This window comes from Tricharina praecox (genome assembly GCF_024521635.1).
Source record: "Tricharina praecox strain CBS 144465 chromosome Unknown BZA05scaffold_5, whole genome shotgun sequence".
Lineage (NCBI taxonomy): Eukaryota > Fungi > Ascomycota > Pezizomycetes > Pezizales > Pyronemataceae > Tricharina > Tricharina praecox.
The window spans coordinates 1,114,514-1,139,773 of record NW_026250407.1 but is presented as its reverse complement, the minus strand read 5'-3'; the positions used below and the strand labels follow the sequence as shown (position 1 = coordinate 1,139,773).

The window sequence follows — 25,260 nt, the reverse complement described above, 5'->3', positions numbered from 1 at the left end:
ATGTCACCATTGAGAGCAAGCCGGAACATTGCAGGCGAATTAGACATTGTAACTCTCTCAATACACCTGCTCGCTCAGGATACCGGAATACATGTATACCGGTAACCGGTACGACGCGGTTCATCTTGCTGCATCCCTTCGATTGTTTTCAAGCGCTCAAGCTAGGGCTCTTCTTGAGCCGCCAGTTATGTAGAATCTTCAGGATCAGGATAATGGCTGTGGCGCGGCCGGATTTCTCCCTGCAAATCATACAAGACTGCATACTCTCATGATTGAAGCCTAGATAAACTACTGGCATGTGGCCATAGTTAACCACCAGACGGTAATTTCTCGACTAGATAGCTAAGGGATTAGTTCGTAACTTATCTCCACGTGCGATCACACCAAATGCTCGCTTGTGAACTACCTGACAAGCCATTATGTAAAATTGTGGCGATGTGCAGATCCGTCTTGGCGGTCAGGAGCTCCCGTCGCCAAACAAGTTCTGGCCGAGTCAGCATCAACCCGTCCAAGTTAACACTTTATGGGTCACTTAATCGGCCACATCCACCGCCCCACACCTTACCCCGACATTCCCTACATTTGTTAATCATGGGAGACACACCACCATCTTCAATATCATTACCTTCTCGAGGGGTCCACTTCGCGTCATCGGACTTTGCACGGATGTCCGACTCTGAGGCGGCTGAGGCCCAAGCTCCTACAAACGGCGTGCTGCAGACCTATTCGCGGTCGAACGGAGACAGAAATGTCGACTCGCGCGCCCACACGAACGGTGCGCTGCGGCTACGAACTCACAGTATTGGAGACGAAGTAGAGGAAGACGACGACGACGAGGATCTCGATGGTGGTAGTAATGGTGGTGGTGGTGGTGGTGGTGGTGGTGGCTCTACCTTTCCGTGGACGAGACCAAGAAATGGTAGTGGATCTGCATACCCGGCATCTGGCAGGCTCTCTCCAGAACCACAACAAAATCCAACCCGTCTGCAGCGACCCGCTGCGCCAGTGCGGACACCGTCAAGCACCTATGCTCCTCTACGCCACCCCGTCCCTACCAATTCGCGGTCGTCGCGCTCGGATCGCCCTCCACGTCGAGATCCAAATGCCCTATACCGATCGCAAGAGAAGGCATACGTACAGAAACTACGACAGAACGCCGACAGAGGAGACTATTTCAATGGCATGGAGATGTTCTACCAGGTGGGCGCGGAGTTGGAGGATGAATCGCCGTCGGATATTCATTTCGACAATGACCAATACGATGGCGACACGTTGATGTACTATGCTCAAGACGATATGGAGCCGTCGGCGGAAGACCTGAAGATCCCCGCAAATCGAGAACGGTTGGAGTGGCATAGCATGCTGGCCTCGGTACTCATGGGGGATGTGGTCGCGCAAGAAAAGCGACGATTGATCGGATCGACGGAGGAGCAAGAGAGCTCGACCATGCGATCCGAGTTATTCCTCGGGATGCGCGCGCGAGTGTGTGGGCGGTCGATTTCGGCTCAGCGGCGGATGGTCGACGATGGTCGGTCCAAGGCGGATGCGTTGATCGATGAGGTGATAAACTTCGAGATCCGAGGGAAAGATAAGACGGATAAAACACCAAACGAGCAGGTGCAGGATATCCTTCTGCGCTGGGAAAGATGCGAGCAGCTCTGGCCGTCGAGGGCAGCCATGGCGGAGGCAAAGCCGAACTGTACCTCCCAGAATCTCCTAGCAAGTCTGGATGCTATCGTTTCCTGGAACAATATCACTCAACTCATCAATACCGAACTCCTCATCTTGCAAAACTGGGTCGGCAACGAAGATCTCGACCTCCGGTGCCTTTCCGTCGCTGCAAACAACGAGGTTGCCGGGATTGATCACGAGGCTTCGTTCCTGGACCGCATACTCAAAGACGACAACCTGAAATCATTGACTGGCGAAAGCAATATGTTGATCGGCCTTGCCTCGGTAATCAGGAAAGCCAAAGCCACTTTGATCGAGTACTCCCAAGCTTTTGAGAAGCGTCATCTCCCACCATATGTAGAAGAGCTCCTGGTGCTAATTGGATTCCCAACGCGTCTCATCGAAGAAGTCATAGGAATGCGACTGAAGTATGCCGAAAGGATGCGCGAGCCAGTGTCCATGATGGCGGACCAGCTGATATCGCAATTCCAGTCAGTGTTGCAGCTTGCGGTGAAGATCAAGCAGGAATATAACGAGATCTCTCAACCTGAGCCAGGCTGGGATCTGCCACCATGCATGGACGAGAACTTTGAACAGGTCGTGCTGCAAGGTTTGAAGTATTACTTCAAACTCATCGGAATGAGAATTGGTTCCAACCGGAATACTTTTAAGGAGGCCGAAATCCTCGAGACCGAGTGGCATTTCTCGAACGAGATTGGCCGGTTTATCGAGGGAGGCGACATCGAAGTAGCTGAGCACTTCAGGTTCGTAGATCGCAATTTTAATACAAAGGCTATATGCTGATTAAGCCTAGTTCTTTGACGAGCAAGCTCTTGAGTCGGCTTATGCTACACTTCGACAAAGAGCTCCAGAAACCGCCGGAGAAGAAAGGTGACGAGCTTAGCAAGCGCTACAAGTCTATTCTCGACTCTGTTCGTGTTCGCCAACGAAAACTGTTTCGATTTGCACGGTTAGTCCCACCATGAACCAATGTATTTTCGCGATTGTCAAACTGATTCATGAAGCCTCCTGAGCCAGCGCTTCGAGAACGCGACCGAGTACAGTGTGGAGAGGTCTAAGTTGCGAACGTTGGTGGCGGCCTTGGTCGAAGCCAATTACTTCGTAGTCGTCACTCCCGGTGTTGATCACGAAGGGGTGTACATGATTGCGGATCCTTCGCTTTATGATCGCCCGCATCAAATACAGTCGATTCTACGAACATGCTATCACGAGGATGTTTCGAGGGACGATAATATGTGCTCCTACGTGCTGCTCATATCACCCCAGGAGAGTCTGTCGTGGGAGGGGAGGGTGATGAGAATTGATATGAAGGAGCCGATTGTCGATATCAAACCAGGGCGACTGCGTCTCGTGGCCGACGGATCCGAGCAGCGTCTTGCCCATGCACGGATGAAATTTGCTCAGCTCGATCACGATCTAGACATCCTACTAGAGCGTCGTGCTAACCTGCCACGGGTGAACCAAGAGTTGATGAAGATCAAAACAACCACATATCGTCTCTCAAATACTATTATGGATAGTGTGGAGAAAATCCGTCGGCAAACTATGGGTCTGGGTTGTCAGGAACTTATCCAGACCTGTTTTGCGTTTGCAACTGAGTTCGGACAGCGTTCACAGACGTACATGGACATTAATTGGAAAACAAGGAACAATAGCAAGCTCACACGACTAGCGGTGGATTGGGTCAGCTTCATCTGTGATGACTGTGTGGCCCAGCACCGACTCACATTCAGATGGGCCGTTACAGCGCTGGAGTTCTGTATGGTGATGACGCGTGGGCAAAACATCCTTTCGTTTAACGAGCAGGAGTATTCCAGACTCCGAGCAAAGGTGGCGGGGTGCATGTCGCTGCTGATTTCGCATTTCGACATCATGGGTGCGCGATCGACCCTCGCGGCTCAAGCAGAGAAGCAGAAGATGGAGGCACTGGCCGGACAGCTCAAAAAGATAGATGTAAGCATGCTGTTGGAGGATAACGAAGCGTCCGATCACATCCGACAAGAATGGCTGCGGAAACTAGACGAGATCGAAGGCGCCCGTAAAACCATCCAGGCTGAACGTCAAGCTCTCGGACGTGTTCTGGATGACAGCAATCAGACGGATCGGTCGTTGACGTATCTTTCGAAATCGTCGTTCTCGAATGTCTCACTACGATGGGCACAAGGCGAGTTCGTTGGCGGCGGAACCTTCGGTACCGTTTACATCGCAATGAACTTAGACTCCGGATATCCGATGGCAGTGAAGGAGATCCGACTGCAAGATCCACAGGTCATCCCACAAATCGCCACAGCCATCAGAGATGAGATGATGGTGCTAGAGTTGCTTGACCACCCCAACATCGTGCAGTATTTCGGAATCGAGGTGCACCGGGACAGAGTGTATCTTTTTATGGAATTTTGTTCTGGCGGATCCTTGGCTTCACTGCTGGAACATGGACGGATCGAAGACGAGACAGTTATCATGATTTACACTCTTCAGATGCTCGAGGGTCTTGCGTACCTACATGAGAACAACATTGTGCATCGTGATATCAAGCCAGAAAGTATGTTCTCGCCCTCCTTATTGCATTGTTTTAAACAGGATACCCTGCTCATGTGAATAGATTTGCTTCTCGATCACAATGGCATTATCAAGTACGTCGATTTTGGAGCGGCAAAGATCATTGCGAAGCAAGGAAAGACCCGTGGTGGCGTGGCTACTGCCGCCACACGGACGAACCTGAACAGCATGACCGGAACACCTATGTACATGTCACCCGAAGGTATGATAAATCTCTCGTCCATCCCCGCACTCGCCGTACTGACAGTGTAAACACCTCTAGTCATCACGGGCAGCAACAGTGGTCGACACGGTAGTATCGACATTTGGTCGCTCGGATGCGTCGTCCTCGAAATGGCCACGGGCCGTCGCCCTTGGGCAAATCTCGACAACGAATGGGCGATCATGTGGAACATCGCGGCCGGACACCCGCCACAACTTCCATCGGCCGACCAACTCTCGGAGTTAGGCATCGACTTCCTTAAGAAATGTTTCGAGCGCGATCCTCGCAGTCGTTCGTCCGCCGCCGAGTTGCTGCAGCATGACTGGGTATCCTACATCGCGACATTTGCAAATAATGAGGACCAGTACGGCTAATGTTTGTGAATGTGCCCTACTTTTTGTTGTGGCCGAGCAGATCCTCCACATCCGCAATCAAGTCATTGAGCCCGGTACACCGTCGTCCGAGAGTTCGAGTACGAGCAGTCGTGGTTAGTTCTTGGTTGTGTGCGGTATGTACGTGTTTGTTTCGTTTTTGTTCACTGTGCTACGCCCTGTTTTGCTGTGTGCTAGGAAGAGACTGGGGCTTCCGGTCGATTCTATCTGCTTTTTGTCTCCTTTGCGTGTCTGCAACTCGTACTTTTTTTTTCTTTCCCAATACATCTATCGGGCTCATTATCTTCATTTCGTTACATTAGGGATTCACGCACACAATTGGGAGGTTGAAGATAAAGCCAGGGGAGTAGGGGAGAATACAGGTTTTTGTTGAACATTGGAGGGTTTTGATTTGCTTTGCATTTTGTTACTTCTGCGGATGATGGGGAGGGAGATTGTCTTTTCTGGGTTTGGAGAACATTTATTGCTATCGTTTTTTTTGGGATGAATTACTCTCTTTCAAACACCGAGTATTATTGAACTTGAACTTAATCTATGAAACCTGAACCCCAAAAACCTCCTCTACTAGCTCATCTAGTACGGTGTATAGAATCGACGTGCTAGATATGGTAAGTTGAAGGACTCGGGGATAAGGGAGATCAGGGGAAGGTACTTTAACCTCTGGTTGTTGCAAACAGCCGATAGTCTTCTACTGGCCGATTTGGCATTCGCTCTTCCAACTACACTGGCCGAGAGTTCTACCGCCCAATCAGTCAGCTTCACGAACATCCAATGTCATTCGGAGGAGGAGAAGGAGGAGGAGGCAAACCGGGGATCAAGCTAGCCAGCATAACAGTAGCTTCGTTCCTCGTCTTTGATTTCTCTTTTTGTGTTCGTGGCACGCCGCTGCTCGTAGAGAGTGCTCCATCCGGCCACATGGTATCCATAAGACGCTGGATATATCCCAGTACCGACTCTTCGTCGAGCGTGGCTTTTGTTTGGTCTCGGATTTTCCTAGGCGAGTGAGCGGATATGAAAGGGTTTGGGATATAGATGACCTACCGTTCAATCGTCCCGCCCAGCAGCTGATGCAGCACCACGACAACAGCTCGTCCACGTAGCCAATTGCTCTTTCTGTTGAGCTCAAACACCTCCAAGAAGAGGTCACAGATGGGCTTAACGAACGGTTGTGCCTCGCGATCTTCAAACGCATTCAGCTCCGCTTCCGCCTCGGCAATGGCGTTTACATCGTCGCTCTGACTCTTGGACGGTTGCGGCGCCTGAAGCTGATTTGTAGCTGCGGCAATGATATTCGCGCTGGCGAGGGAGAGCTGGTCCAGGATTGGGAGGTTGCCCAGGACGTCTTCCATTCCATCCGCGATAGAGTTGTACAGGCGGGACATGAGATCCTTGCGTCCATCTTCGGTGTCCTGCTCGCCGTCTTGGATCGGCTCGATACTCTGCTGGGAGAGGAAGGCACGGAACTCGCGAGAGCGGCAGACTTCGGGGACCAGGAGGAGGGATTTGAGATAGCGCTCGAGAGCGACCCGCCGCTTCTCAAGAAAGTCTTTTTGTAGCTTTAGGACGACGCGTCGACGAGGGAAGTCGAGGTCCCGCACCGACTCGAAGCGTTTTAGCTGCGTGTGGAGTTGGAGGAATTCGCTGTAGCGCCGGGCGACGACCCATTGCGCCGCTGGTAGTTGCTCGCCACCTTCGCGTTGAACCTCCACCATATCTAGATAATCAGTCAAAATACGGGTCCAAAAGGAGTGACATACACACATAGAGCGTACTCCTGCCCATTCTCATTCCCGACCATTGTCGACTTGATTCTAACCTCCGACCGACCCTTTGATTCATCAGTTACTGTCCAACCGCGGAACTATGGAGAGTAAACCCACATAAAGACTGTTATCACTCTCCTGGACAATATACTGTTGTCGCTGGAGCTCCTTCCTCCTAATCTCTCTCTGTAGACTACTCTTACTCTTCCTCAAAATCCTCAGTTCCACCGTATTATTCGTAAGTTCCGCCTTCCTATACAAGCTATCAATCACCGCCTCTTGCGTACACAACTTCTCAATATCAAAAGTTAATGCCACAATCGCCTCTGCAAGCCCCAGGTCCCCAGGAGCGGCCTGATGGATTTCATCATCGCTGTTGTCGTCGTGAACCGTCTTATCGACCTGCGTGTAATCGAGCGACTCGGCGACCTCCGGGTTCTCCTCGGGGAAGAGGTCCTCCTTGAACACGCCACCGCTCGGCTGCCCCCCAAGAAGGCCTAGAGAGGAAAGACTGGGTGGTAGCAGCTTAGATTTCTTCTTGTCCTTTTTGCCTTCTGGTCGCTCTCGAAAAGAGTCCAACGAGCTCCTCTGGGACTGATCCGATGTGCCGAGTAGTGAGGCAGCACCGAGGGATGGTGATCCATCCGCTGCACTAGGACGGCCTTCGATGATGTCATTCAATGCCGCCTCCATTGCTTCGACGATGTTGCTCTCGGGCGTATGAATCCCGGGTATTTTCGGGCCAGTTGAATACAGCGGGTCCTCGCTATTCCACTCCTCTGCCGTAGCCGCACCAATATTGTGAGCAGAAGCCGATAGTGGGTCAGTATCAATGCTATTACTATCGGCACCATCGGTCCCTGAACGCCCATCGAACGAATGTCGGCCCGTTGACCCTCTGCCCGGTGATGAAACCCGGTCATCAAAAATCCTCTGGTTGAAACCGGCCGTCCTCTCCCCCGACGCAAGGAACTTATACCAGAGATCACTCGCTCTAAACCCGGGAAAGTCGTTCTTCTGCATATCATTATACACGGCAGTCTGCGCTCTCAGTATCGAAAATCTCGCACGGACATATTGCGACTGCGTTGCCCTATCCCCGTACTTTAAGAACTGCTTTATCGCGCGCCGGGGCTTGTCCGTGATCCGCAGCTCGGATTTGGATAGGTATGCGTCGTGGATCTGTGCTATGTCGTTGCGGTCGGACGCACTCCAGGGTGCGAAGTTGGCGGCTGCCGTGGCGAGACTGTCTTCTTCATCCGTAGAGGGGATGTCTTCCTCCAGGGGGTTACGAAGGCCGCTGACTACCAGCCAGAATTGGACCAGTGCCAACCGTTGCTTGCGGTCCATATACTCCATGAAGTATGATAGCCCTGCCGAGTCCTGCATAACCTCTTCCAGCGTCGCCGACTCCAACCTCGATGAGTGATTTTTCGCGGGTAGTACAATCTCAGACTGCGATCTAACCAACCCTTGACCCCCCGCCCTCCCCGGTCCTGCTGAAAGATGTACCACCCTCTGCTCAATCAACCGCTTCCCGGTCTCCAGACGCCGCAGGTAGACGCTATACCCCTCGACACTCTCCAGTTTCGCGTCGCGCTTGAGCTGGGCTGTGATTTCGTTCCGGAGTCGTCGCGCGTCGGAAAGGTTATTACAGAGGCGAATTGACCGGATGAAACGCTCAAAGGAGCGCTCGTCGTCTTTGGGTGTGAGGCGGATGAATTGCTGTTGCAAGGTGCCGGTGACGGCCCGCGAGTGACGGGCTGTGTCTGGAGGGTGTGGAGTTGCATGTTGGTCCAGCGCTGCTCGCAGTTTCCGGACTGTCTTGCGGTCTTGCAATGTAGATCTCCCCTAAGCACTTTCAGCTACCATGTTTCTTCTCACACCAGGAGAACTTACAATGGCCTCGATGATCTTATTCCAGGTATCCGGATCACTCAGCATCTGTAGCGTAGGGTACAGCACCGCACAAGCAATAATCTCCCTCGAAATGATGCTGACGACCCTACTCTTCATCTCCTTTGATGGGAGTAGCATCGGCAGAATCTTGTCCACAAGCATCCTGAGATGATCCTGCTGCGCCTGTTTCATATCCGAAAACCCCAACCCAGCGGCAACATGGAGCTTTCCATTCCTATACTTGGATGCAATCGCCAGATCCAGCTCCTCGGACTCAGTGAGGTTAATGTTCAGATGCCTCCCTCTGACCGTCCTCTCCGCCGCCGAGAAATCATGTAAATGTGATGTCAGCAGCGGCACAATCCTCCCGACGAGCAGCCGGGGCGCATCGATTGCCTGTATCCGCCGCGAGATCTCAAGGACAGCATGTCGGATCAGATTCTCCGCCTGCAGGGAGAACGACGGCGACTGCGGAGAGATTTTGCTGTACCATGAGGAGACGAAGTCACGGTTCACAAGGTCCAGCAAGTTATCCAGAGCGTGTGAGATCTGGAATGATGGCGGGAAGAGTGGGATGCGAGTGTATGAGTCCTCGGCGGATAATGCGAGGGTCTCGGCTTTCCATGTGCTGGATGCGATGATCGCCAGCGGCTTAATACGCCGCAGCGGATTATCATCTTCATCTTCTTCTTCGGCGACTGAACCAGCCGAGGATGTTGTGCACGTGTTGACGTTACTAGTAAATAGTACTGCGGCAGCCAGCACCACACACGACACTGCGCAGCCCGTGAAGAAGGCCCAGACGATGAGACGGAGAGAGGGAAGCCATGTTGTCGCAACCGTGTTGAGCAGCACAAGGAGAGCCAGACACCCTACGAAAAGATACCGTTGTTGGGGCATAGACATAGGGGAATATTGTAGTTATGAGTTATAGGGTGTGTTTGTCGTGCATTATCTGGCTACTGTAGCTGCAAGATGACGAGGTTACAGACATCCAGGGTCCGTTTGTTACCCGACCTCTTATGTATGGCATAAATCATCACTCGAGTATCACGTTGGCGCTATCGCCGCAGTTCGGGTAGAGTTGTAGTTACATATCTACAGCAAATTACACACTCCGACGTCCGTACAAGTACTAATACTCCAGCCCAGAACCCAACCAGAGAGACAAGAAAAGTTTGCCACACCACACCAGTGATATCCTTGAAATTAACCCGACCCCATCCATGCTTTACTCCTCGATCTTATAGCGATCGCTCCACACCACCTTCTGGTTCATCGCCGTTTCGAGCAACCAGTCAGGCTTATAGATGTACCACGTTTTCTCCGCGTTCGCAGCCATGCCCTCGAACTTTTGCCACAGCTTCTTGTCCGCTGCACTATCGCTAAGTAAGACCAACTTATCGCTATCCGGGGCGTTTGCAGGTCGTTTTGCCGTCCGGAACAAGACACAGACACCGCCATTCGCCTCGACGATCTTTCTGAAAACTTCGTAGCCACCGCCCTGGACCCCAGGAGTGCAGTACACAGCCTGACCTTCCAGGAGTTTTCCATTATTTTCCTTCGCCCTCGCGAGGGATTTTGCAAGCTTTACTCCGAGCCGCTTTTCGTTCACGGGGTCTTGGAGGAGGAAATCATCGGGCTTGACAACCCGCTCTTCGCTGATGCAAGCTTCGACCCATCCTATAGATACGATAACCGGTGCACGGGCTAGAGCACAGCAGAACTTCTCCGTTCGTACCAAGTGTGGTGCGGCGAGATATGTGCATTGCGCCGGATCGTCGACGCATTTGATGCCGAGATCTGCGAGTATTTTCTATCCACCACATCAGCTACGTGCCACATCATACCACATCACTCTCGGCCATACCTTTTCTGCATCCTCCTTCTGTGGATTCTCCCACCAGCCGGAATACGCAGTAATCAAAAGGAAAATTGTGGGCTTTGGGCGCTTTTTGCCCTTCTTGACCGGTACTTCATCTCCGGCATCGCTCGACTTAGCCCGTTTACTGTCAGGACTGTCGACACTCCCCCCTCTGCTTCTACCATTGCCCATCACTCCACCCTTCCGCTTAAGCTCCTTTTGATATAGCACAAGATCGGGCATCACAGTATTGTGCAGTCTCGCAGTGGCTCTCTCTTTCGCTTTCCTACCAGTGCTATGCGGTGCAGGCGGCTCCTCATTTTGGTCCTGGTCTGGTCGTACTTTACGTTTCTTCGTTGGAGCCGGCGTACGCTGCACGATAGCAGTAGCCGGAGGAGAATGTACTGCGGTACTGCTTATAACTGCAGTACTGGGCGACGTATCTCCCTCTTCCTCCACCTCCACCTCCTCCTCCTCCTCATAGAACTGGACGATAGTGGCAAGGTCGACCCGAGTTTGGCCAACAACCTCCGTCAGATTCGTGCGCCGGGGGAAATGTGTGTACTTAGGATCGGATATGGTCATCACTTTCCATCTGGCGTAGGAGTCCTCCAGCCAGAGGTGGTTCACCATGTGGATGTTCCATTCCTTCGCTGCGTCGCATTTCTCACTGTGGGCCCTGTTTGGAAGAGAAGGGTTAGAGGATAACAAGTTGCAATAGTGGTGGTGGTTTAGTGTACCTTGCAGTGATAAGGTGAGTATTGTCTGCCTTCATCGACTTCGTGAACTTCGCCCCGCAGGCTTCGATGAGATTTTCAAGATACATCCTGGCATCGCCACCGTAATTGGACACGGTAATCACCTAGAAACCACAGCCAGTCAGTCGAGGTGAACGTAGAAGGCTTGGCAATCCCTTGACAAATGCGCACCTTATCTTTCATCCCCGGGATTCCTCCCCTGACAATCGGATAGTGTAACAGTCGATCGTACGGATTCGTCCATTCACCATGTGCAAACATCCAGTAGAGCCATGTAAGATTTCCCACATGCGCACTCCGCCGGCTAGCCAAAACGTAGTCATCTCCTTCGCGATACTGTCCAATGTAAACATCTGCCTCATCCACATCACTGGTGACCTTTCCCTTAGTCTGAGTAATGATGTCCACAATCACTTCCCTAAGGCGGTCATTTATCATCAAGTCCAGTCCCAGCATGACCCGCTTCCCATTGAAGATATTGTATCCCTCACGCGGTGGCTTCGGCGGGCCGCCGCTCATAGGTCCTCCCTGATGGGCATGCGTGTACCGGAGATCTGGGATCTGCAGAGTAGGAATCGGATCTTTAGCACCGAGGCTTTCGATTTCGGGGTTCGGAAGCTCGTAAGGTTTTTCGTCGATCCGGCGGCCCAGCTTGAGGCAGTCGTCGAACCAGTGCGGTAGTACGATCTTCAGCGAAAGTTTCTTGTTGGTGGCCTGGCGACATTTATCCTACAGTACCGACAAGTTAGCCTCGGGGCAGCCCACGAAATCCTGTTCGATTGCCCTACGTTGTCGGTGTTCAATGCTACAATGTGCGTCGTAAACTTCGTCAAATGATGCGAATACTGTCCCCCCATGGCCACAATTCCTCCACAAATAGCCTCTTTATCCCCGGGTGGGAGCTCCGCAACCGTAGCAACAACGTTCGAGAAGAAGAACCTCGGGTCGGGCGTAAAGGGTCGTACATGGGCGACCCGCTTCTTCAAGGCAGAATGTTTGACCCATTCGGGGGTGACCACGGGGATCATTAGATTTACCGCATCGGCGTATCCGGGAAAATCGGTGTTGGCACTAATGATGTGAGTAGATTCTTCCAGATCGATCGTAACGCGGGAACTGGCGGTTGCAGGTTTGACTGGGGCTTCGGTCGCGCCATGGGCCAGCAGGATGGCTTTTAACTGTGAAAGCCCTATCAGCATCCTGCTCATCCGTGCTGTGGAGGCGGATGTAACATACCTCTGCGGCTGTTTCCTGCGAAAGTTTATCGTTGGTGACGATATGAAACACCACCTCATTGAAGATCTTTGATCCAGTGGCCGAGCCCGGCGGGAGAGCCGGAGCTTCTGGCATAGCAATATCTGACATCTTTTCGATTCCAAGTACAACAACAGCGAGTGAGAGATCCGAGGATTGGTAATGAACGTGTGTGTGCTGGTGGTAATTGTGGCTGTTGAAACGGCGATGATCCGTGTTGAGTTTTGTTGTTTGTGGGCTTAGTGCAAGGGAGACGTGAAGCGCGTCTGTTCATTCCATAAAGTGCGCGTTGTCGGCAGGAGCCGAGTCCCGTGTACTCACAGGCGTGAAGACTGCGCCACATCACCAGCCACAGAGATTAGGTCGGTGTCAGTCCACATGCCGGAAGACTGAGCCACATCACCAGCCATAAATTTAATCCGGTGTCCATAGGCACGTTGAATAGTAAACAGCCTCGGTCCGAGTGAGCTCTCCGCCCCACCCATACGCGTCTCACCTGCCCAAGAATGTACCCCACAGGCACCGCGCTCAAATATCCCGGGGGAATTAGATAAATTACCTCTGTATCCCCCGGATCTCCCAGCGATCCATATCCTATCCCTCGCTTCTTCAGTTCGCGATGTCTCAATTCAATGTCACGACGCACACGATCAATGCCTCGCATATCCGCGAGTTCCCGCGCGGAACCACCAGCGCATACGCCGACACTCCCTTACTCAAGTTGGTGGTGAACCAGTACGTCCCAAAGGACTACACCCCGAAGAAGGGGGATATGAGCATTATCTTCTGTCATGCGAATGCATTCCACAAAGTCCATCCCCTCACCCATCCCCTCCCCTCACCCATCCTCTCCACAAGCCCAGGGGTTAGCTAACATGTGATCCCGCAGGAGCTCTACGAACCCTTCTTCGACGACCTGCTGTTACACCTGCAGCGCCTCTCCGTCGGCGTGCGCGGGATATGGGCGCCCGACGCCGCGCACCAAGGCGCCTCAGGCACCGTGAACGAGCACCACCTGGGCGACCAGCCGAGCTGGAGCGACCTGCCTCGCGACCTCCTGCAGCTGATCAACACGTTTGCGGCGCAGCTGCCTCCGCCACTAGTGGGGATGGGCCACAGCTATGGCGGGCACGCGGTCCTTCGCGCATCGCTGCTCCACCCGTCGCTCTTCTCGACACTTGTCGCCATCGACCCGGTCGCGGAAGAGTTCGAGATCTTCAGCGGCAACGCCCCCGCCGTGGCGTCGGCGCGCCGCATAGATGTCTGGCCGGACCGCGCGACCGCCGAAAAGTACTTCCGCAGCCGCAAGTTCTACAAGAGCTGGGACCCGCGGTGTCTTGATGCGCACATGGAGCATGGACTGCGCGAGCTGCCGAGCGCGGTGTACCCGGATGCCAGGGGGTGGACTTTGGCTACCACGAAGCATCAGGAGGTGTTCACATTTTTGAAGTGTGAGGGCCCGCCGGGACAGGAGGAGTGCACGGCGCATGAGGCGTGTGGCGATACCTGGAGGAAGCTGCCGGAGGTGCGCCCAAAGGTGCTATATATTGTGGGCACGGAGAGCCCGGTTTCGACGGAGGCGAGTAATAAGAGGAAGATGGAGTATACCCCGCGTGCGGAGATGGTGGCGATTGCTGGGGCTGGGCATTTGGTGCCACTTGAGAAGCCGATCGAGACTGGTGAGTTGGATGGAAACCTCGCGAGTGATAAACCATGCTGATGAAGGAAATAGCTGTTGCTGCCGCGAAATACCTACAAGCGGAGCTTGCGCAGTGGCGAAAGGATGCTGAGGCGGATCGGGCGACGCTCAGGAACAAGTGTCTACCCGAGTCTTTCGTCAAGAGCTTGTCCAAATTGTGATGCTCATTTCAGTATAGAGGATACCCCCCGATAGATACATACAGACAAATAAACAGTACATATTGCTCATACACATTTTCGTTTCATTTCTGCTCTACACTCTCGCCTTTATGTTTTGGCGGCCCCAGTCGCGGCTTCACTGTACCGTCTGACGGTGTCCAGTGCTGTCTGTATCTTCATCCCAACCCGCGTATCCAACTCATACGCTCCCCAATTGGCAGCCTTCGTTAGCCACCCTTTAATCTCCTCGTTGTGCTCGCCCGGCCCATGTTGATGCCATAAACAAACCGCCATCTCGTAATGCGCAGTTGGCACTATCCGAAGTCAGCATCCATTGTCCATTGCATCGAATGCAAAACTAACGCATCCATTCGTCGTGTGGGGTTCCCTTAGGAAGGGGAGTCTCCAACACCAGAGTGAGCAACTCCTTAGCCCTCTCTAGCTCCCCCTTCCTCCGGCAGACCACACTCTCCAGCAAGTTGCGGATCGCGCACTCATCAGCCTCGTCAGCTTGAGCCTCACGCGAGTACTCAATCGCCTTCAGAGAAGTGTCTAGGTTTTCTAGATCCATCCGCTTATACCCATCTACACTCAGTCAGATCGGGCCATCTTCTGGGAACACAGCAAGTAAAGCTTACTCCAGATGTATATCATCTCCGAGATAGGACTCGCTCCGACACCGTCAACCAGTCGGATACCCCGTGCTGTTGCTCGGGCCTGCCACTTCTTGATCTTCCGATCGGCGAAGACTTCCAGCGGAAGGCTCTGTGCCATGAAGCGTTTCTTGCCCATGAAGGTTGGTACTTTAAGGATGAGTTCCTCGGCACACTTGGCATACGTCTCCTGTGCATCTTGTTCAGGCTTCTGTCTTCTCGGATGGACGTTCACACTTACTGCTTTCTCGGCATCCTTCCCGTTGTACTGCCGGTACAACTCGACGTAACATCCAGCGGCAAAGCTACAGGCCATTTATCAGCTCTTGGTCGGAAACAGGTTGGAGAGTTGACCATACTAGTGATAGAGGCCATGGGACCATTTGTTAAGGGTCGTAAGCTGCATCAGAGTCAATTGCCATCCCAAATACGATAAAGTAGGCCAAATCACCTTTATGAAGTCGTCTCCCACTGTTTCGTAGCGGTGGAGAAACATGCCGTTGCTTAATCCGCGCCGTCAGTCTCCGAGGAATTCTCAGCTTCGCTGAGTTGAGCTCTTACATTGACTTTTCGAACAGCATCAACGCCTCAACTTGTCTACCAGCCGGTCAGCAACCAAAGATCAGCATCACGTCCGCCACGCCCACAAACCTCATCTCGGTCTTGATGGGCTGAGACAGCATGTCCACGGCCACAGCGACTCGTCCCTCAACCGCCTCCATCCTGGCCTCCTCAAGCTTCCAGAGAGCGCTGTTGGTGTATTTCCTTCTTATCCTTGCTAGGATCAACTGGCATCTCTGCTTCGGATATCCACCTTGATCGTTATCCGGCGGGAGGATGTCGCAGAACTGTACAGCGTTACCGTAATACTGCAGGATTACCAAAGTTGCAATGGCACCGTGAACGTTGCCCGCCTCAGCAGCTTCCCAGAGCATCTCGAGCCCTCGTTGTCTGTCTGGGAACGGTCAACCCATGACACCTGCGAGAGAAAGTCCAGATATTCCCTACCTCCCCGGAACCCCACTATGCTCATGACCCTACCAAGACTGGGGGGAACCATTCCGAGCAGAAGCAGCAGCAGCCCAAAACACAGAGCGCACCCAGACCGTGTGAACACCTCCACCTCGTCCCGAGCCATCCGAGATTTCGTCTTTCGAAGGGACACCACAGAAGCCTTGCTTGAAGCTTTGCCCATCGTGATTCCCTCCTCTTTTTTTGATCCGGCGCCACTAACGGTCGAAGCCGCCTTCGACGATCGCGCGCTATCCGACTCGGTGCTGCGCCGACTGGCAGGGGTCGAGGTCCCGACTTCATCGTCCGTAGGTATGGCGCTGATGGCAGTATGGATGCCTTCGAGGGTCTTGTAGGCCGTTCGGAGTCTGTAGAACGATCGTAACGTCTCGGCGACGGACTCGGAGAGCAATCCCACGACCTGCATGCGACATCACGATCAGACCCAGTTCCTGCCGAAGAGCTACGACGCAGGACCTACCGCAGACATGAGTTGCGCTTCAGCATGACAGAGTGCAAATTCCATTCCAGGCGGGATATTCCCGGAGACATGGTTCTCTTTCACAGCTCTCTTCCTATCCCGTTCAGCCGAAGCTTCAGCATCCGCGAGTCGATCAGAAGCTACAATCCAAACACGTCAGGCCTGTGGCGATCATCTATCACGTTAAACAGGCAGGTATAGAAACCTTGTTTCATTATGTCCGCCTCGAAGCCCAGACTCGCGCCTAAAAATGCGATCACTCCTCCAGCCAGCTGTCCTCTGTCAATATTCTCACTCCTACCTCTCCCTGTTCAAGTGGAGAGCACCTTATGGAAACTAGACTGTCCAGTCTCGAGTGCCTTCTCCGCGTCACTGACGTAGTCGTCCATGAGCATGTCCATCGATGGTTTAGGTCAGTACCCGCATGTTCGTGAAGGGAGGTAGACGGAGGTAGACGGAGGTAGGCCAACCTTTCAAGGCTTGATTCACTATCGCCACGCGTATGTCAATAAATAGCTCCTCCGGCTTCCTCCTCCTCCTCTTCTTCTTCTTCTCCTTCATAGGGCGCGAGCAGGAGAGACACACGTGCATACGGCTCATCGAGAGCATTGAGCGATTGGCTCGACGCCGAATGGGAACCCCCGAATCCTAATGCCTTGAGCATTGCAACGTGCAGCTGGTCGATCAGTCTCCGAGTTCTGGTCCTGGTACAGTATGCACTCTCGATCGTTCGTCGTCCGAGGAGGAGGAGGCGGAGGAGGAGGAGTGTGGAGAAGTGAGGTAGGTAGTAGGGTGTAGGAGATGTGAGGAATTTTAGAGCAGCTACGGAATTCTAAGTAGTGGTAAGTTAGTGGGGCCCGGCTGGCTCAGACGCAGCGGCGGTGGAGTTCATGCACCAGTCCTGGACCATGCCTAACTACTGCATGAAAGGAAACCGGTATCATGTACCGTATGTACTTGGTTTAAGTCCGAACAGACCGAGCGCAACGTCGCTGACGAGCACATTCGGACATTATTCAGGCCGACCGTCTGCCCAATCTTACCTACGGTGGGTTCCTATCCTTGGGAGCAGAGAGAACTTTGAAGAAGCCTGATAGCGGGCTTCCGAGGAAATACAAAGTATACAAGATACTCGCATAGAGCAGATACATGCATTGTACCACTCCGTGGAGTGAGCAATGTCATGAATACGTGGGGAAACGCGGGGCTGCTCCGTCGGCCTTGCCTGAGCCCCACCACTTCCCAAAGTCACTCAAGTTGCTCTAGCTCGTGTCAGTCCTACCTCCCTGGTCAGCACAGCCACGCCGCCGCCACACCTCACCATCAAAGCTCCAATCCACTTCAAGCTGATCATCTCTCATCTACACATCACGCAATCTCATCAGCACCCACCACCACTCCCACACCGCGACCATCCACCACCATGTCCTCCACACCCAAGACCGCCTCCGACTCCAAACCCAAAGACCAGCCGCAGGTCTCAAAGAAGACGAACAAGGTCCTCGAGGAAGATGACGAGTTCGAGGACTTTCCCGCCGAGGGTAATAATCCATCCATCCATCGCGCCCCTCCGCGCCTACCTACATCAACCGCTAACGATCTTTCGCGCTCCACAGATTGGTCGGACACGGAAACCGACGGCAAGAGCGGCAAGAGCAAGAACCTCTGGGAAGAGAGCTGGGATGACGACGAGACCACCGACGATTTCGCCGCGCAGTTGAGGTACATCCTACTCCCTCCCTTCCCCTTCCACCCCCCACCCCCCTCCAACCCGCCTGCCCACCTCAGGAATCGTCAATGGCTAAGGTGATGGACTTTCGCGACTAGAGAGGAGCTCAAGAAGGTGTCGGGAAAAAGCGAGTCGATGTCATAGTCCCTCCGAGGACCCATTAGTTCAACGCGCCCATCGAAGATACGAGTCTCGCCAGACTTATACCTATGGGACTACTACTTTTGTTTGTCGGCTGTGTGTAAAAGGGAGGAATGACGGTTTTTCGTTCCACCGGTGGTGGTGGTATTCGGCGATGTCAATTAATAATGCAACTTCGGCGAAAATAAAATACTCTACACCCGATACCCATCGTATACCCGTAGTGTGATCAGGAAGCACGATATTACGGCACATGATATGGCACATGATAGAGAGACTAATGGACGAAACAGAAGACGGTTCTTTCATTTGGGACTACACACTGCGATCCCCCGGGCTTAAGAAACTACAATTCCGTCATCTTCTCACCACCGATTTTGTGCTTTGGGTGCCTGCATTTATTTGCTCTGAAACTGTCAGCATTTCTCAGTGCGTGGGAAGGGGATTGGGGCGCCTACTGAGAGGTAAGTCACACCGGGGAGCTCCTTTCCTTCCAGGAGCTCAAGAGAACTGTCGCAGTCAGTATGTGCACCACTAGAATGTGATCAAGTATGACTTACGCTCCACCACCAGTCGAGACGTGGCTCAGCTTGTCCTCAGCGCCGAACTTCTTCGCGACGGTCGCCGTGTCACCACCACCGATGATCACCGTGGTGCCCTTCTGTGCGGCATCGACGGTGGCATCCAACATGGCCTTGGTTCCAGTGGCGAACTTCTCGAACTCGAAGACTCCCGGGGGACTATAGTATAATTAGCACGATTATCCTACGTAGAGTGGATGTATGCTTACCCGTTCCAGAGGATGGTCTTCGCCTTAGAGATGGCGTCCCTGCACAGCTCGATAGACTTCTCACCACAGTCCAGTCCCTGCCATCCGTCGGGAATACCATCGGCATCGGTGGCATAGCCGGTATCGGCGTCCTTGGAGAACTTGTTGGCGGTGACGTAGTCCACAGGCAGGATGATCTCAACATTGTGCTTCTTGGCCTTCTCGACGAGGTCACCGACGATCTTAGAACCCGCCTCGTCGAACAGCGAGTTTCCAATGCTGACACCCTCCAGGGTCTTCTTGAAGGTGAACGCCATACCACCACCAATGATCAAGCTGTCGACCTTGGGGATCAAGTTGTCGATGAGCTGGATCTTGTCGGAAACCTTTGCTCCTCCGAGGATGGCAAGGAAAGGGCGCTCGGGGCTCTCGAGAGCCTTAGCGAAGAACTCAAGCTCCTTCTTCATGAGGAACCCGGAGGCCTTCTGGGGGAGGTCGACACCGACCATGGAGCTGTGGCCGCGGTGGGCGGTACCGAAGGCGTCGTTGACGTAGATGTCACCGAGGGAGGTGAGCGACTTGCGGAAGGCCTTGACGGCCTCGGCATCAGCCTTCTCCTTCTTTCCGTCGGCGTTCTTGGAGCTACCCTCCTCCTCGGCGTGGAACCGCAGGTTCTCGAGCAGGATGATCTCTCCTACACTACCATCAGCCCCCAGACCTCGCATACACCCTAGGAGAACCACATACCACCAGTCGCCTTCGCAACGTGCTCCTCAACTTCCTTTCCAACACAGTCGTTCAGGAACGTTACGTCCTTTCCGAGCAGCTTCTTGAGTTCACTGGCGACGGGCGCAAGCGAGTACTTCTCCACCTTCGCTCCATTGGGACGGCCCAGGTGGGACATCAGGACGACGGCCTTGGCGCCATTGTCGAGGGCGTATTTGATGGTGGGCAGAGCGCCGACGATACGCTGGTTGTTGGTGATGGTTGTGCCGTCAAGGGGGACGTTGAAGTCGACCTATACACGATCAACGAGTGGACGAGGAGACCTGGAGGAGATGGGAGATGCGTACCCGGATCAAGACACGCTTGTCCTTGACGTTAACGTCGGTGATGGCTATAGCATCTAGTCAGCATCTCCATCTCCATCCCCATCCCATCCCATCCCATCCCATCATCCATCAGCATACCGAGTTTGTTGCTAAGAGACATTTCTTCTGTTGTTTATCGATTTGCGTGTATGCGTGTAGAGATGTCTAGTAGAACGAACTATATATGAGTGTCGGGCAAGTTCGGGGCGTGTGTTGCGAGAGGATTATATAGTATTATCGGCAAAGGCGCAAGAAGAAGAAGAGTGATTTTATTTACACCTGTGGGGAGCGGAGAGCACCGCGAGCGAGCGAGGGGCACAATGGAGGGGTTGCCCTGACGCAACGGAAACGACATCACCCTGCCGTCCCCCCCTCCCCCCTCCCTCCTCGCCTACCCATCCCAGCAAAATAGGCTCCATAGCCCGATAAATCCCGCCTGTCACTGGGTATGAGATTATGGCCCGCCGAACGTCGGCAGAACCCCCCACCTGTATCACCACACACATACACAAGCCGATATATATGTTTTGCATCAGGTCGCCGGTGAAGGTTGGGCCGGTTCGGACCTCGGCGACTCGGAAGCTGGCCCTCTCGGCTCGCCAGTTCTTCCGTAGGTAGATCGTTAACTTAAATACGAAGTGAAATGGCCATGGGAATCATGCTCGCTATTCAGACTCGGCCTCCCTAGATTTCTAGATGTTTGGATTAGAGTTCCAAACAGTGGTATAAGTAGTTCTTCATCTCTTTATCGGGTTGTCCTGGTCGATCGCGGCAGAGCGACCATCTTTCGCCAATACTATCACCACAACGCTCCACGATTCTGCGCTGTCCGGCCCTTACACCATGTACAATCATGCCTCCTAGAGGGCCAGCTTCGACTACCGGTACTATGAGGGTAATTCAAGCTCCCATAGCCATCAAGCCTCGCAAACCGCTCGCCGAGGACGTTGAGACAGGAGACAACGGGAAGCATTGGAATGGAAGGAGTACCTAGGAAAATAGCATCTAACCCCGACGGTATCCTGTTATGCAGGACCGAAGGGTGCGAAGGACGAGGACCGATTCCCGTATGTATATAGCGCGCCTTTTTGTCGTCGAACTCCCCAACCGTGGGAACGATGGAGCCACGGATGCATACCGGTACCTATCAGGCGTTTCGAGAAATCAAAACCAACGCCATTTATTTCCAGAGTTTTAGGTGTCGTTTCCTGGAGACTGGCGGAGGGCAGCAATGGGGTTTCTTACTTATAAACCTCGACTACGCAAAGTTTATCGCGCTAGAGGCAGACGCCGCGGCTTCCGTCCGAGAAGAATATGTACCCACTGGAAGGTGTTGCAGCCTAACTACGGGGCCTTGAAGGTTTGTGGAGGGGCATATGAGCGATTCGGAGACGAACAGGAACATAGAAGAGGCCCTATTGGCAGGTGACGATGGCAAGACCGAAACAGTACTGGCTATGAGTCTCAACGGCTTGAAGCAGGAAACTGGAGAATTTTTATATATAAGGTATTTAAAGGAGTTGGGCAGATGAAGATTCAAGCTCGAACGTCGAAACCGAAAAATCTGTCCCTTATTATTCCCGAGGACTTGATGAACTATTATGGATAGCACATACCTACTGTTCGTACTTGAGCAAGTAATGACTGTCACGGCCTCAGCTCCACTGACGACAGAAATTGCGAAGTACATTGGTAGGGAAATAAGGAGGACCTGGTGCCGGTTGAAGCGGCCGTTTACTGTGTGGTGTAGATCATCCACAGATCACTCGGTCAACTGTTTTGTGTTGGGGTTTTCGCTGGAGATGGAGACCATGGTTTGAAGATTAAACATTAAAAAAAAAGATGGGAGATCATGGAGAGGATTGCAGTGCCGAAGAGGTCTATCGGGAAGGCCGGTCGGGTATACATATGTTTGGTCGAAGGGACGAGATGGATGCATGTGCTCGGGTGCGAGGGAAAGTCGTGCACCACCACCAGTACCAAATGGCACTGAATTGGGTGCACCACTTACCCCTACACCCGAGTACTCTACTAGTAGCGGCCTGAGGGGTATCATGACGATGGACGCAATGAGCCGAGTCCAGGCGCCCCCGCCCGCAGCACTTAGAAATATCAAAACAATAACAATAACAATAACAATAACAATAACAATAACAAAACCCCCCGGCAGGATAACCTGGAGAGTTCTTATTCGGCTAGGAAAACATATAATAATCTTACATACTTGCCATGGAGCGACACAGCGGGGATCCTCACATCTGGTGACTTTCTTTCCAGCCCATGACGACCACAGCATACGGACACGGCCACATAGAATGCTCCCATCCTCGTCTCCTAGGGAGGTGTCGCTGCCAGTTGCAGTACCTACCATCGCCACCATTCCTGTCACCGAAAACAAACAATTGAGGATTAGCTTTGAAGTTTGAGGTCGAGCACCGATACTGCAGGCTGCTATTTGAGCCGTCGACTGCTGTAGAGTATCTGCGAGCACACAAGGCACTTCCATGGTATGGTACAGTGAGGCACTCTACAGGTACGGTACGTACGCATACTTTACAGCACTTACACCGACGCAGCTGTACCTACGCACCCGTGCCCACTGCCCACCGAGACCTACCTCTCTCCGCCTCCCGCCCCTTCTCTCCCTTCTTTCTCTCCTCGCCGGATCACAGCTCGTCGCATCGCTCACCCACCCACCTCTCCGCCGCCCCTTCTCCCTCCGTCCATAATTTCTCTTCGGTCGCTCCATCTCCACCACCATAACGTGCATCCACCGCCTTTCGACTCTTCCGATTTCCTCGTCGCCCATCCGCTCGGTCGCACTCTACCGTCGTCGCCCCCTCTCCCCCTTTGACCAGCTGCGCCAGCGATGCAGAAGGACGCAGAGCCCGCCAGCAATGCGAAGCGGCAGAAGTCTCCGCCGAAACCGCGAGAGACGGAATTCCTCGACCTTCGCTCATCCGATCCAGAGAGCATCGGCACCGATCAAAAGCGACAACTCGACACCCTGATGAAGTTGCTGCGCAAGAAAAAGAAAATAGTCGTGATCGCTGGTGCAGGCATCTCGGTTGGTGCAGGCATCCCTGACTTCCGATCCTCCAACGGCCTCTTCAACACTCTACGAACTGCAAAGAATTCCGGAAAGGACCTTTTCGATGCTTCTGTTTACAAAGACGACGATCTTACCGCGTCTTTCCACGATATGGTGCGGACGTTGCACGGCATGGCCGCCGAAGCTGAACCCACCGAGTTCCACCAACTCCTAGCCACGCTAGCGACCGAAGGCAGACTATTACGACTATACTCCCAAAATGTTGACTGCATAGACACTCGGCTCGAACCCCTCAGGACGAGCGTGCCGCTGCAGAGCAAGGGTCCGTGGCCAACGACGATTCAGGTTCACGGAGGGTTGGAGAAGATGAACTGCTCCAAGTGTGGCTGGGTTGGCCCAATGGAGCCTCAGCTTTTCGTGGGCGCGGAGCCTCCGGATTGCCGGGAGTGTCTGGAAATGGAGTCCGTTCGGGATATTGCTGGGAAGAGGTCTCTCGGTGTGGGCAAGCTCAGGCCGCGAATCGTCCTCTACAACGAGTTCCATCCAGATGCTGAGGCGATCGGTGCGGTCACTGAGGCAGACATAAGAGCGCGTCCCGATGCGCTTATTGTTGTGGGAACCAGTCTTAAGGTTCCGGGAGTGAAGCGTATAGTGCAGGAAATGTGCAAATCCGTGCGAGGATTCAGAGGCGGCGTGAGCGTTTGGGTCAACAACCATGACCCTCCTTCGGCAAAGGACTACAACTTCGATCTGGTGGTTCGAGGCGATTGTGAGAAAGTCGCAACGTTGGCAAGTCTTCCGAGATGGGATAGCGAATCGGACAGCAGCGAAGAATCATTCGTGGAGTTGGACCCAGCCGAAGAGCGAATCCACAGCCAGGTTGAAGTGCAAATCATACAACAGCAGCTACCATCACCTTCACTGAGTCCAGATCCCAATGCAGACGGCTTGCATCCCGAACCAGTGCCCGGATCGAAGAAGCGTGCTGCAACGGCAATGACAGCTTTGACAAAGGAGAAGCCAGTCAAGAGGCCCAGAGGCCGGCCAGCGAAAGCTATTACCGCGAAGAAGGAACCGAAAAAACCGGTCGTTAAGAAGGCTGCCACGATCAAAGCCTCTTTCAAATCGGTCAAGCAGACCCCTTCTACTGCTTCTACCAGCACAATGTCAAAGGGAAAGGCTGTCACCGCGAAAAATGCGATAAATCCAGCACCTATTAGTGTCGGAATTGTCGATACGCCGACCACGTCCTCAGTGTCTCCGCCGCCCTCGAGCATTCCCTCACCGATGCGAGGAGTCATTACTGTGAACAGCCTCCTCAATTAGGATCGGGAACGACAACTGGGTGCGTTCCTCGAATACGCCGGCGAGGTTCGTCTCCCAATACGACAGACAATGTTGATTTGCGGCCGCCTGTTTGGAGTACATATCAAGTACATAGTTGATTTGAAAGGCGTTTGGCGTTGATTGGTGGGGGTGTTTGGACTATCAATCAAAGGCTGTGAATTAGAGCTTTCATTTTGTTTTGTTTTTTGCTTTCCGTCTTCTTCTTTTCTGTCTTTTCTTGGTGTTTCGTTCCGGATCTTCATTTTGGAGTTGGGTGTTGTTTTTTCTTGCTTCTTTTTTTTCTCTTTCATTTCTTTTTTTCCTCGTTTTCTTTTGTCTTTTGAGCACATATAACTTCATTCGTCGAGGGTTTGGCCTGTAGGTAATTGCTTGCCTCATCCATTCAGTAGGCTGAAATTCTGAGAATTCTGAGGCTGGTCGGTTGTGTGATCACACAACTGGAAATTGCATGAACAGCGTTTTGACAACAAGCAAGCAAAGCAAAGTCAGAATGCTGTGTTGGCAGAGCTAGAGCCCCCGGTAAACGGTTGTCTACGACTCTACGGAAGGTCTGGGCCAGCAGTCTGGCTTTCCATTCCACCAATTTGGACGGGTACATGAAGGGCAGAAGCGGGGATTTCATTAGGTACTGGTATCGTTTTTCAAGGGCTGCGGCTGCCGTGACATGATGGGTAGGCGAAATGGAACCGTTCTCGGATCGGATTTTCGTCCCGTTGTCGAGCATTTATCGCACAGTTGCGCCA

The 25,260-nt window shown here is 53.1% G+C and overlaps 11 protein-coding genes across 11 annotated transcripts; 6 read left to right on the top strand and 5 right to left on the bottom strand.

Annotated features, from left to right (window-relative positions):
* Window positions 1–511: 511 nt before the first annotated feature.
* BZA05DRAFT_390242 (uncharacterized protein) lies at window positions 512–5,390 on the top strand. The gene is made up of 7 exons (XM_051482873.1): window positions 512–2,435; window positions 2,486–2,641; window positions 2,697–4,234; window positions 4,295–4,453; window positions 4,514–4,779; window positions 4,868–4,961; window positions 5,148–5,390. Exons 1-6 carry the CDS (start codon window positions 592–594, stop codon window positions 4,943–4,945), a joined length of 4,041 nt encoding a protein of 1,346 aa, XP_051342198.1. The 5' UTR covers window positions 512–591; the 3' UTR covers window positions 4,946–4,961; window positions 5,148–5,390.
* On the top strand, window positions 4,757–5,390 carry BZA05DRAFT_390241 (uncharacterized protein). Its single transcript, XM_051482872.1, has one exon. The coding sequence runs from the start codon at window positions 4,964–4,966 to the stop codon at window positions 5,216–5,218; it is 255 nt and encodes an 84-aa protein (XP_051342197.1). The 5' UTR covers window positions 4,757–4,963; the 3' UTR covers window positions 5,219–5,390.
* BZA05DRAFT_390239 (PXA domain-containing protein) lies at window positions 5,391–9,464 on the bottom strand. The gene is made up of 6 exons (XM_051482871.1): window positions 8,508–9,464; window positions 6,726–8,459; window positions 6,607–6,673; window positions 5,887–6,559; window positions 5,654–5,838; window positions 5,391–5,582 (listed from the first exon to the last, which is right to left on the bottom strand). The coding sequence occupies exons 1-6, from the start codon at window positions 9,411–9,413 to the stop codon at window positions 5,419–5,421; spliced, it is 3,729 nt and encodes a 1,242-aa protein (XP_051342196.1). The 5' UTR covers window positions 9,414–9,464; the 3' UTR covers window positions 5,391–5,418.
* A 119-nt stretch (window positions 9,465–9,583) lies between these two features.
* Window positions 9,584–12,724, bottom strand: BZA05DRAFT_349549 (BRCT domain-containing protein). Its single transcript, XM_051481252.1, has 6 exons — window positions 12,366–12,724; window positions 11,918–12,307; window positions 11,301–11,858; window positions 11,112–11,233; window positions 10,378–11,050; window positions 9,584–10,323 (listed from the first exon to the last, which is right to left on the bottom strand). Exons 1-6 carry the CDS (start codon window positions 12,492–12,494, stop codon window positions 9,739–9,741), a joined length of 2,457 nt encoding a protein of 818 aa, XP_051342195.1. The 5' UTR covers window positions 12,495–12,724; the 3' UTR covers window positions 9,584–9,738.
* Window positions 12,725–12,839: 115 nt separating this feature from the next.
* On the top strand, window positions 12,840–14,305 carry BZA05DRAFT_390236 (Alpha/beta hydrolase fold-1). The gene is made up of 2 exons (XM_051482870.1): window positions 12,840–13,194; window positions 13,273–14,305. The coding sequence occupies exons 1-2, from the start codon at window positions 13,003–13,005 to the stop codon at window positions 14,101–14,103; spliced, it is 1,023 nt and encodes a 340-aa protein (XP_051342194.1). The 5' UTR covers window positions 12,840–13,002; the 3' UTR covers window positions 14,104–14,305.
* On the bottom strand, window positions 14,306–17,227 carry BZA05DRAFT_390233 (outer membrane protein Iml2/Tetratricopeptide repeat protein 39). The gene is made up of 13 exons (XM_051482869.1): window positions 16,974–17,227; window positions 16,715–16,876; window positions 16,594–16,660; window positions 16,389–16,528; window positions 15,905–16,328; window positions 15,548–15,851; window positions 15,458–15,493; window positions 15,348–15,399; window positions 15,256–15,296; window positions 15,138–15,201; window positions 14,882–15,086; window positions 14,607–14,828; window positions 14,306–14,557 (listed from the first exon to the last, which is right to left on the bottom strand). Exons 2-13 carry the CDS (start codon window positions 16,787–16,789, stop codon window positions 14,352–14,354), a joined length of 1,836 nt encoding a protein of 611 aa, XP_051342193.1. The 5' UTR covers window positions 16,790–16,876; window positions 16,974–17,227; the 3' UTR covers window positions 14,306–14,351.
* A 584-nt stretch (window positions 17,228–17,811) lies between these two features.
* Window positions 17,812–18,198, top strand: BZA05DRAFT_442641 (26 proteasome-like protein complex subunit Sem1; the record flags this gene model as incomplete). The annotated part of the gene is made up of 3 exons (XM_051486766.1): window positions 17,812–17,929; window positions 18,005–18,110; window positions 18,177–18,198. 3 exons carry the CDS (start codon window positions 17,812–17,814, stop codon window positions 18,196–18,198), a joined length of 246 nt encoding a protein of 81 aa, XP_051342192.1.
* Window positions 18,199–18,471: 273 nt separating this feature from the next.
* Window positions 18,472–20,355, bottom strand: BZA05DRAFT_222753 (phosphoglycerate kinase). The gene is made up of 7 exons (XM_051479740.1): window positions 20,218–20,355; window positions 20,101–20,144; window positions 19,775–20,045; window positions 19,049–19,721; window positions 18,819–18,998; window positions 18,717–18,768; window positions 18,472–18,665 (listed from the first exon to the last, which is right to left on the bottom strand). The coding sequence occupies exons 1-7, from the start codon at window positions 20,237–20,239 to the stop codon at window positions 18,657–18,659; spliced, it is 1,251 nt and encodes a 416-aa protein (XP_051342191.1). The 5' UTR covers window positions 20,240–20,355; the 3' UTR covers window positions 18,472–18,656.
* Window positions 20,187–20,712, bottom strand: BZA05DRAFT_222939 (uncharacterized protein). The gene has a single exon (XM_051479741.1). It carries the CDS (start codon window positions 20,649–20,651, stop codon window positions 20,388–20,390), a length of 264 nt encoding a protein of 87 aa, XP_051342190.1. The 5' UTR covers window positions 20,652–20,712; the 3' UTR covers window positions 20,187–20,387.
* Window positions 20,713–21,674: 962 nt separating this feature from the next.
* On the top strand, window positions 21,675–22,012 carry BZA05DRAFT_390215 (uncharacterized protein). Its single transcript, XM_051482868.1, has one exon. The coding sequence runs from the start codon at window positions 21,720–21,722 to the stop codon at window positions 21,936–21,938; it is 219 nt and encodes a 72-aa protein (XP_051342189.1). The 5' UTR covers window positions 21,675–21,719; the 3' UTR covers window positions 21,939–22,012.
* Window positions 22,013–22,750: 738 nt separating this feature from the next.
* On the top strand, window positions 22,751–24,698 carry BZA05DRAFT_222740 (Sir2 family histone deacetylase Hst4). The gene has a single exon (XM_051479739.1). It carries the CDS (start codon window positions 22,988–22,990, stop codon window positions 24,494–24,496), a length of 1,509 nt encoding a protein of 502 aa, XP_051342188.1. The 5' UTR covers window positions 22,751–22,987; the 3' UTR covers window positions 24,497–24,698.
* The last annotated feature ends 562 nt before the right edge of the window (window positions 24,699–25,260 follow it).

What these genes read in the sequence shown, in the direction of transcription:
- BZA05DRAFT_349549 (XM_051481252.1), bottom strand. Translation starts at nt 12,494, where the DNA reads ATGTCAGATATTGCTATGCCAGAAGCTCCGGCTCTCCCGCCGGGCTCG. An exon ending in CGCAGGAAACAGCCGCAGAG is followed by an intron (nt 12,308 to 12,365) that starts GTATGTTACATC and finishes GGGCTTTCACAG; the next exon opens with TTAAAAGCCATCCTGCTGGC. An exon ending in ACTCACCTTATCACTGCAAG is followed by an intron (nt 11,051 to 11,111) that starts GTACACTAAACC and finishes TCTTCCAAACAG; the next exon opens with GGCCCACAGTGAGAAATGCG.
- BZA05DRAFT_390215 (XM_051482868.1), top strand. Translation starts at nt 21,720, where the DNA reads ATGGATAGCACATACCTACTGTTCGTACTTGAGCAAGTAATGACTGTC.
- BZA05DRAFT_222740 (XM_051479739.1), top strand. Translation starts at nt 22,988, where the DNA reads ATGCAGAAGGACGCAGAGCCCGCCAGCAATGCGAAGCGGCAGAAGTCT.
- BZA05DRAFT_222939 (XM_051479741.1), bottom strand. Translation starts at nt 20,651, where the DNA reads ATGCAAAACATATATATCGGCTTGTGTATGTGTGTGGTGATACAGGTG.
- BZA05DRAFT_390233 (XM_051482869.1), bottom strand. Translation starts at nt 16,789, where the DNA reads ATGGACATGCTCATGGACGACTACGTCAGTGACGCGGAGAAGGCACTC. An exon ending in TCCCATGGCCTCTATCACTA is followed by an intron (nt 15,202 to 15,255) that starts GTATGGTCAACT and finishes AATGGCCTGTAG; the next exon opens with CTTTGCCGCTGGATGTTACG. An exon ending in CCCACACGACGAATGGATGC is followed by an intron (nt 14,558 to 14,606) that starts GTTAGTTTTGCA and finishes GACTTCGGATAG; the next exon opens with TGCCAACTGCGCATTACGAG.
- BZA05DRAFT_390242 (XM_051482873.1), top strand. Translation starts at nt 592, where the DNA reads ATGGGAGACACACCACCATCTTCAATATCATTACCTTCTCGAGGGGTC. An exon ending in GAAGTAGCTGAGCACTTCAG is followed by an intron (nt 2,436 to 2,485) that starts GTTCGTAGATCG and finishes GATTAAGCCTAG; the next exon opens with TTCTTTGACGAGCAAGCTCT. An exon ending in TCGTGATATCAAGCCAGAAA is followed by an intron (nt 4,235 to 4,294) that starts GTATGTTCTCGC and finishes TCATGTGAATAG; the next exon opens with ATTTGCTTCTCGATCACAAT.
- BZA05DRAFT_222753 (XM_051479740.1), bottom strand. Translation starts at nt 20,239, where the DNA reads ATGTCTCTTAGCAACAAACTCG. An exon ending in GTCTCTTAGCAACAAACTCG is followed by an intron (nt 20,145 to 20,217) that starts GTATGCTGATGG and finishes TAGATGCTATAG; the next exon opens with CCATCACCGACGTTAACGTC. An exon ending in AAGACCATCCTCTGGAACGG is followed by an intron (nt 18,999 to 19,048) that starts GTAAGCATACAT and finishes ATTATACTATAG; the next exon opens with TCCCCCGGGAGTCTTCGAGT.
- BZA05DRAFT_390241 (XM_051482872.1), top strand. Translation starts at nt 4,964, where the DNA reads ATGTACGTGTTTGTTTCGTTTTTGTTCACTGTGCTACGCCCTGTTTTG.
- BZA05DRAFT_390239 (XM_051482871.1), bottom strand. Translation starts at nt 9,413, where the DNA reads ATGTCTATGCCCCAACAACGGTATCTTTTCGTAGGGTGTCTGGCTCTC. An exon ending in TGGGCAGGAGTACGCTCTAT is followed by an intron (nt 6,560 to 6,606) that starts GTGTGTATGTCA and finishes CTGATTATCTAG; the next exon opens with ATATGGTGGAGGTTCAACGC. An exon ending in CTGGGCGGGACGATTGAACG is followed by an intron (nt 5,839 to 5,886) that starts GTAGGTCATCTA and finishes TCACTCGCCTAG; the next exon opens with GAAAATCCGAGACCAAACAA.
- BZA05DRAFT_390236 (XM_051482870.1), top strand. Translation starts at nt 13,003, where the DNA reads ATGTCTCAATTCAATGTCACGACGCACACGATCAATGCCTCGCATATC. An exon ending in ATGCGAATGCATTCCACAAA is followed by an intron (nt 13,195 to 13,272) that starts GTCCATCCCCTC and finishes GTGATCCCGCAG; the next exon opens with GAGCTCTACGAACCCTTCTT.